This window comes from Bombina bombina, chromosome 3 (genome assembly GCF_027579735.1).
Source record: "Bombina bombina isolate aBomBom1 chromosome 3, aBomBom1.pri, whole genome shotgun sequence".
NCBI classification, from domain to species: domain Eukaryota; kingdom Metazoa; phylum Chordata; class Amphibia; order Anura; family Bombinatoridae; genus Bombina; species Bombina bombina.
Genome location: NC_069501.1, coordinates 970,768,305 through 970,777,109, shown reverse-complemented (window position 1 = coordinate 970,777,109; position 8,805 = coordinate 970,768,305). Strand labels below are relative to the sequence as shown.

Genomic DNA, 8,805 nt, shown 5'->3' with positions numbered 1-8,805 from the left:
CTGGCAAATTTTACTACAGTAATTGTCACTATTTTACAGGTACAGTATTTATTGAATACTAATTGAATACTGTGCTGTGCTGTGCTAGAGTTAAACTAAAAGTAGCACTACTGCACGCCCAAGTTTTTAAACACACTGGCAAGTGAAAAGAAAGCTAAAACTGACATGTTTCCCTTTAAGGCGGGTTTCACTTTACAGCGGGGCTCCGGTCCCTAACCCGCTGTATGAGCGGGGTATACCTGTAATTGTAACTTAGGTTAGGTTTTATTTTACAGGTAAATTTGTCTGTATTTTAACTAGGTAGTTATTAAATAGTTAATAACTATTTAATAACTATTGTACCTAGTTAAAATAAATACAAAGTTTCCGGTAAAATAAAAATAAACCCTAAGCTAGCTACAATGTAACTATTAGTTATATTGTAGCTAGTTAAGGGTTTATTTTATAGGTAAGTATTTAGTTTTAAATAGGAATTATTTAGGTAATTGTAGTAATTTTATTTAGATTTATTGTAATTATATTTAAGTTAGGGGGGGGGTTAGGGTTAGACTTAGGTTTAGGGGTTAATAACTTTATTATAGTGGTGGCGACATTGTGGGCGGCAGATTAGGGGTTAATAAATGTAGTGAAGTTGCGGCGACATTGGGGGCGGCAGATTAAGGGTTAATAAATATAATGTAGGGTTTGGCGATGTTGGGGGCAGCAGATTAGGGGTTCATAAGTATAATGTAGGTGGCAGCGGTGTCCGGAGCAGCAGATTAGGGGTTAATAATATAATGTAGGTGTCGGCGATGTCGGGGGCAGCAGATTAGGGGTTGATAAGTGTAATATTAGGGGGTTTTAGACTTGGGGTTCATGTTAGGGTCTTAGGTGTAGACATAAAATGTGTTTCCCCATAGGAATCAATGGGGCTGCGTTAGGAGCTTTATGCTGCTTTTTTGCAGGTGTTAGGTTTTTTTTCAGCCGGCTCTCCCCCACTGATTCATATGGGGAAATCGTTCACGAACACGTTTTACCAGCTCACCGCTAACGTAAGCAGCGTTGATATTGAGGTGAGATGTGGAGCTAAATTTTGCTCTTCGCTCATTTTTTTGCGGTTAACGCCGGGTTTCTAAAAACCTGTAATACCAGCGCAGTCTGTAGGTGAGCGGTGAGCATAAACTGCTAGTTAGCACCGCACAGCCTCTAACGCAAAACTCGTAATCTAGGTGTGTGTGTATGTTCTAGCTGAGTAATGAAAGAAAAGCGGGGTTTCTTTTTTTCATACTCCAGGGAAAATAAACACTTTTAAGCCACTAGTTTGTTTGTTACCTAAAAACACATTTCAAGATATGAGTATTTAAAAAGGGAGTTTTTGTAAATTAGACATTAATTCTATATGTTCCATGATTTGGATAGTGTGTAGTTATTTCATCAGCTTTCTGTTAATACCTTGTTTTGCACTTGAATTTATGGAATACGTTCTTAAAAATAGTTCTGGTTTATGTGGGGCATATAGTGAGCCCTAGTTTGCTCTGATGTTGCAAACACTGGTGGTAACACAGAACATATTAATAGATTTTAGTGGAGATATTGGTTGTTACCATCAGTTTACAATAGCAATGGAAACTAGGCCTGAGTCTGTATCTTAGGGCTATTGAAGCTCTGTCTACAGTATGCGAGTAATCATTTTGCTAATTTGACTTTGGTGACATAGGGATAGAGAAATTCCTTCTACGTACAGAAATGTCAATATTTAGAAGTTGTACCTAACGTCTGTTGATAGTTTGTAGCAGATAATGTATACACGCAGTCTATACGACGTGTACACAAACTTTGTTTTGTTTAAAAAAAATACGCAAAACCTACCAATAACGTACTATTTCCGAAACCCAGTATAGTGTACTACATTACATAGTTACGTGCTAGCTCTCGAGTAGACGTAACACTTACGTCACTACGCTTCCTTACGAAGCGCGCCCCCACGTTTGTCCCATCATGGCGCCACCGCCAAGTCGTTGGTATTTCACCCGGGAGCAACTAGATCGCAGTCCGTCTCGCCGCGCTGGCTTAGACCCGGATAAGGAGCTTTCATACCGACAGCAGGCGGCCAATCTCCTGCAAGATATGGGCCAGAGGCTCAACGTGTATCCTTTCCCGGACGGCTGAGTAGGCATTGAGGCCTCAGGCCCGGGATTGTGTGCGCGACATGAGGGCCCACACAAACTGCCTCATAATTAATATAAGTGGGGGATATACACGTCAAAAGTGTTAAAACATAAAAATATTTAGGTTTCCACCTCATTTATTTGTGAACTTAGTTGCCAGAGAGGCTCGATGCGTTCTAATACTCGTGGGCAACCACGGATAAATAAAATAAAAATAAATACAAAAAACACACACTTTATTTGAAGTTGAAATATGTGATAGGCACACAATGCACTATTAAACATAAGTGATGAAAAATCAAGAATTTTCTCAACTGAGATCAATAAAACGTAATGAGTTTTAACCGACTCAATACGTATCGAAAATACAATTCTGACTGAAGATTTAAATTACATAAATTTAAAAATAAAACACAAAATGGTGTTCACATAAATGGTTGAAATGATAAAAAAAATCTTCATATCAGACTTTGGCAATTCGCTACTTATTTATAGTTTTCAAAGATCATATGCTTTAGAATGCGTTAAAGACCATTGTAATAGTGTATGGAATCAATGTATTCACCTTTATACATTCCTTCCATTACAAATAGATTATAATTAAACCTTTTTCAAATTAAAATGGATTTTGTCTTCCTTTTTGCACGGTATTACTCCATGCAGCCAGTCGGAGGCAGCGGACTGGGTGCAGGGTTGCACTGCTTGGTCGAGGCAATCTGGCTGCATGAAGTAGATTAACTGTATAAAGAAATAAAATCTGAGTGATGGGAAGCATTGGGAGCCTAATCTAAGGTAAAGTTGCATGTTTAGCAAAAATATACATAATGTTAATTTTTCATAAATAGCTTTTTCTGTAGTAAGAAAGGGTTCATTAAAGGGACAAAAAAAGTTTGAGGTTGTATTATAAAATGTTACATTTATGTGTAGTAAAAAAACAAAAAACCTTTTGTAATATGCTTTGAGTCATTGTAAACTTTACTGATTATTGTATCTTTTAAAGGATACAATCATTCTTTGAATGGACAGATTTTGTATATTGTGAACCTGTCCGCATTCCATCACAGATTATGGGGCACATATGTTTCCCATATTTACCTTGTGCAACCAATTGCGTGAGAGTAGGGCTTGTCAATCACCCCAGTCAAATGAATCAGTGGTGGCTTTCATCCACCAAATCTAAGTTGACGAGAGGCTTTATGAAGCAAATGAACGAGCCTGCAACCGATTGAGGCATTTGCCTCATGATAAATCTTGTCCTTAGTGTTGAATACATCATCATATATAGCAATTATTTAGTGTTTAATATCCCTTTAAAGGGACACTTAAAGTCAAAATGAAACTTCCATGATTCAGAAAGAGCATGCAATTTCTTTAAAACCTCCATTGTTAAAGGGATTTTAAACTCAATTTGTTTCTTTCATGATTCAGAGTGAGAATACCATTTCAAACAACTTTTCAATTTACGTCTATTATCTAATTTGCCTAGTTCTCTTGGTATTCTCTGCTTCAAAAGGTACCTAGGTAGACACGGGAGCTAGCTGCTGATTGGTTACTGTGCATATATATCTATTGTCATTGGCTTACTGATGTGTTCAGCTAGCCCACAGTGGTGCTTTGCTATTCATTAAAGGATACAAAGAGAATTAAGCTAAATTGATAATAGAACTTAAAAATGTATGTTCTATATTAATCATAAAAGAAAACAATTGGGTTTCATGTCCCTTTAAAGATAACAGCCACTATTACAAAGATTTTTAAGTCTGTCAATTATTATAATAGTGTTTTTTTTTTTAGTTCTTCCTGTATTTTAAAGAGGCATTAAACACCACTTACATTTGTGTAAAAGTTGTGCTTATCCCACACTCCCTCGAAGGGCCCAAAAAAATACATTTTGTAACCCATATTATTTTATATAAGGTTCTTTAAATTAAATACAGGGTTAAGGCAATTTGTAGCATTTAGTGGTGCCATATAGTGATCCAGACATGTGCACAATGCCTGCCTAGGTATGCTGTTCAAGAAAGAATACCATGAGAGAAATGTAAATTTGATAGAAGAAATAAAGTCAACCTCCATCAACCACTTTCCTTACTTGGAGGAGCCAATCTGGGCTTTAGTGTGACAAGGCTAGCCATGGTCATAAAGTCAGTATAAAGTGCTTTGTTTCTCAGTTCTTATCTGTTAAATCCATTTAGGCAAATCTATTTAGCAGCGTTAGCCTTGACAAGTCAGCAGTGTTTTTCAGTTCTGAAAGTGAAAAATAGCTATGATTTTCAGAGCTAAATTAAAAGGGTGACAAAATAAATAATGAAAGTATATAGTTTATTTTTGTTATGCATGACAAAACATTTTACATTAAATTGTGAAGGTGTTTACAGTCCCTTTAATAAACATATTAACCCCCTGACCACCAGCAATGTGTGCCCTTTAAAGGGGCAGTGCAGTGTATAATTGGTTTAAAGGACCAGTAAATTCAGTAGATTTGCATAATCAGCAGATGCATGATAAAAAGACAATGCAGAAGCACTTCGTCTGAATTTCATATGAGTAGTAGATTTTTTTTTTTCTGACAATTTTTAAAGTTATGCCTATTTCCTCCTTTCCTGTATCATTTGACAGCCATCATCACAAATGCATATACATATATTTTGTTAATTCTTGCATGTGCTCAGTAGGAGATGGTGACTCAAAAATTATAAATATAAAAGGACTGTGCACATTGTGTTAAAGGAAATGCATTGTAAAGTTAAAATTGCATGCTTTATCTTAATAATTAGAGTTTAATTTGACTTGAGTGTCCCTTTAATGTGTTTCCATTGACTTGCAAATTACAAAATGAACTACAAAATGCTCCTTTATTTTTGTATATGAAATAACTGCTTTTGTTATTTGAAACCACAACCCATCAAAATTGGCTGAGCTTGCAGTAAAATCAGACATCCTCTAGTCAGTATAAAGTGCTTTGTTTCTCAGTTCTTATCTGTTTAATCCAATTAGGCAAATATGTTTATGTTTAAATATTCTTTATTAAAGTAATTTTTTGCGAAAAACAGTATAGATAGTTCAGGCCATGACAATATTTAACATTTTTCTTCAAATATGACCAACAAAACAGCATATATTATCACAGTGAGCATAGACTACCTAGTGGAGATAACTGTCGAACTTCCATTTGTCTCGGATCTGATATTTTATCTACCCTCTCTAAGTTCGTATCTGATAGTCCTCTATACCTCACTTATAAGCATTACATAAATGTAAAATAAAGAAAGAGAACCCCCCCCCCCAGATAAACACACATAAAAATAAGGACATAACAAAAATTCCAACAAGAACAATAAAACAGTTCTAATAAAGCCTTATTAATTATGCCGTAGACAGGTAACTCCCAAAGCACCAATAATTCCACCCCTGTCCCCCAAGATCTTAGTACTCCATAACCCCCCTCCTCAATATCAGTGTATCCTAGGATTCTACATTTCCTTCTAGTATCCAGAAGTACCATATCTGCTCAAATTGTTTTTGAGTGTCTAAAATCTTAGATGCTGATTCGTACATTTTGTACGTTAGAGCGATCCTATTCTTAATTTCTTGCAAGGAGGCAGGCAAATGTATTTAGCAGAGTTAGCCTTGAAAAGTCAGCAGAGTTTTTCAGTTCTGAAAGTGCACAGAAGCTTTGATTTTCAGAGCTAAATTAAAAGGGTGTAAAAAAAAAATTGAAAGTATATAGTTTTTTGTTATGTTGACTAAACAATTTAAATTGTGAAGGTGTTTACAGTCCCTTTAATCAACCCATCAAAATGGGTTGAGCTTGCAGTGAAATCAGACATCTACTTTTACATCTTTCTTTCTCTTTCTTTTTTTCTTTCCCCAGTACTTAGAGAGAACAATTGAAAATTATTTTGTTATCACTTATCTCTCCTACCCCCAACTGGGAATGTCATTTCATCTACTGTCTATGCTTACATAGGTTTTCAATACAAATTTTTCAGTAAATTCCCAAATTTTGTAGTATATTTGGGGATACCACAAAAGCAGCTATTTCACATGAGTAAAGGAGCTATTTGTAAACAATTTAACACACTCCAGCAGGTAAAATGGATAACTAGGAAGTTTAGGAACACATTTAAGAGGAGTAAATTTTACAGCGCACTATCCATTTAAGCTATCTTTTTCCAATGAATTCTTAAAAGTTGTGTTTTTTAATACCCTTTCCAAAACTGAATGTGTGCATACCTAGTATTCAGTTCTATAATACCTGAGTGTTCTCCACAGAAAATTTTGCCAACTGGGTGGCATAATGAAGAAGTGGGGTGGGGGGTAGTATTATACTTTGCAATAGTCTAACATTTGTTTGTAATATTTTACATAAGCTTTTCAAAGCACAGACTTATTGTATAAATTTAATATTAATTGATTGATTTATAATTTATACAAAAAAGGGAAAAATATTAGCTCATTTTAAATTCATTTTAGAAATGTGGTCAGTAAAATTAGCTGGTTTTTTTGCCCATTAAAGGGACACTAAACCCAATTTTTTTCTTTCATGATTCAGATAGAGCATGCAATTTTAAGCAACTTTCTAATTTAAACCTATTATCAATTTTCGTTCGTTCTCTTCTTGATATCTTTATTCAAAAAGCAGGAATGTGATTCATAGGAGCCGGACCATTTTTGGTTGAGAACCTGGGTTATGCGTAAAGATAGCAAGAAAACAAAGAAAATTTGATAATAGGAGTAAATAAGAAAGTTGCTTAAAATTGCATGCTCTATCTGAATCATGAAAGAAAAAATTTGGGGTTCAGTGTCCCTTTAAATATGACTTCGGAGAACACTATATAATTTAATAACCTATGAAAGCTTTTGGAAGTGATGAAACTAATTCATAAACTGCTGTGTTAAAAAGAAAAAAGAAAAGAAAAAAAGCTTTTTATATTATGAAAACTTTTTTTTTTTTTGGTTGCTAAGGGTTTATTAATTTAGTTATTCTCGTTATATAAATTTTATAGTATATTACTGTGTTTTCTTTTTATCGGCATTGAAAGTATTATGGTATCTTTTTATTTATGTCTGAAATTCAAAGCCATGGCCATCTTGTATGTCCATTATTTTCTTGGAATCTGCTTTTCCCTTAGCCTGATTGAAATAGATCTCAGCTGACCATTAACACAGCTATTGTCTATATGCATCGCTTCTATATGGTCCAATCATTCACCAAATTCCATCGCAATGTAAGTGACATATGTTTTCATTCTTAAATAATAGAACCTAATGGGACATAATTGTCAAATCTGAATTGCACTCCATTGTATTTCATATGTGATTAAAAAAATCAATATACTTTTTCTTTCTTTTAAAGATTGTCGTTTTCAATGCCAGTGTTTAAACTGCATGTGACCTGCCAAGAACAATGTTTTGCATGATATCACTGTCCATATTGGTGGTAGATTGCATGCACTTTTAGAGCTATCACTGAAGGTGTGCTAACTTTTAAAAGAACCATTTTTGCAAGTGAAAATATATTGCAAAAATGCTTCTAATAAAATGTATTATGGGCTGCAGTGCATTTCAAATGTTACCTTTGTTCCTTTAAACAGCAGTGTATTTAAAGTGAATGTAAATTTTGATGCTAAAGTGCCCAGTTTTTAAAAATTCGATTAAAAACAGGGGCACTTTAATTCATCAAAATTTACATTTCACTCCTGTTGTGGAAAAAAAACTTACCTTTTAATCTTCACAGCAGCTCCAGCTTCCTCCACCCGTCGAAAGCCTCTTTCTGGGTCTAAAATGAGGAATCCGGCTTCCTCCAATCACGGCATTGAATCAGACACTGATTCCCCCGGGGGAGGAAGCTGTGATTGGAGGATGACATATCCATCATTTCTGACATCAAAAATGGCTTGCAATGACCGGAGGAAGCTGGAGCTGCTGTGAAGATTAAAAGGTAAGTATTTTTTCACAACAGGAGTGAAATGTAAATTTTGATGAATTAAAGTGCCCCTGTTTTTAATCAAATTTTTAAAAAACGGGCACTTTAGCATCAAAATTTACATTCACTTTAACTATTGTTCGGAAACATAGTTGGTGCTTTTGTTTTTTGAAATACATTATGCATATTAACTAGATACAATATTTTAAAGGTATAGAAAGGTCCACATTGAAATATACATGGGTGCATTTCAATTTTAAATAAAAGCATTTTTGCAATATACTTCCTTTAACAAAAATGCTTCTAGTAAAAGTTATTACTGTTTTTCAGCAACATGCACACATATCCTGTAAGGGCCTGTGCACCAGTATTCACTCACTAAACCTTCTCAGAGTGTCAGCAGTGGCTTGCTTTATAGGACACAAATTATGCCTTCAAATGTACAATGTACTCACCCACCAGCTCTCTGAGTTCGAGCCCTCACAACATATGTGCATATGCTTCTGAAAAACAGAAATAACTTTTACTAGGATGCACATTTCAGTTTTGACCTTTTTATCAATTTAATCTTATGCTGACACTATTTTGAAGATCTCATGTTGGTTTAATAAAAAATTTTCAGTGTGCAATACTTAAAGTTTGAGCCATATTTTTTAGGAATGTGTATCTTATTGTGCTTATTTGCTCAAACAATTCCAGCAGAAGGTGCTTAGTAGACTAACGCCTTTC

The 8,805-nt window shown here is 34.8% G+C and overlaps 1 protein-coding gene across 1 annotated transcript in view; it reads left to right on the top strand.

Moving 5' to 3' along the window:
• The first annotated feature begins 1,953 nt into the window (after window positions 1-1,953).
• Window positions 1,954-8,805, top strand: part of CCNT1 (cyclin T1) — a 43,800-nt gene continuing 36,948 nt past the window's right edge. Inside the window, exons 1-2 of the mRNA XM_053708055.1 lie at window positions 1,954-2,126; window positions 7,297-7,378. Coding sequence (XP_053564030.1) covers window positions 1,978-2,126; window positions 7,297-7,378 — 231 coding nt within the window. The 5' untranslated portion in view covers window positions 1,954-1,977. The remainder of the gene's footprint in view (window positions 2,127-7,296; window positions 7,379-8,805) is intronic.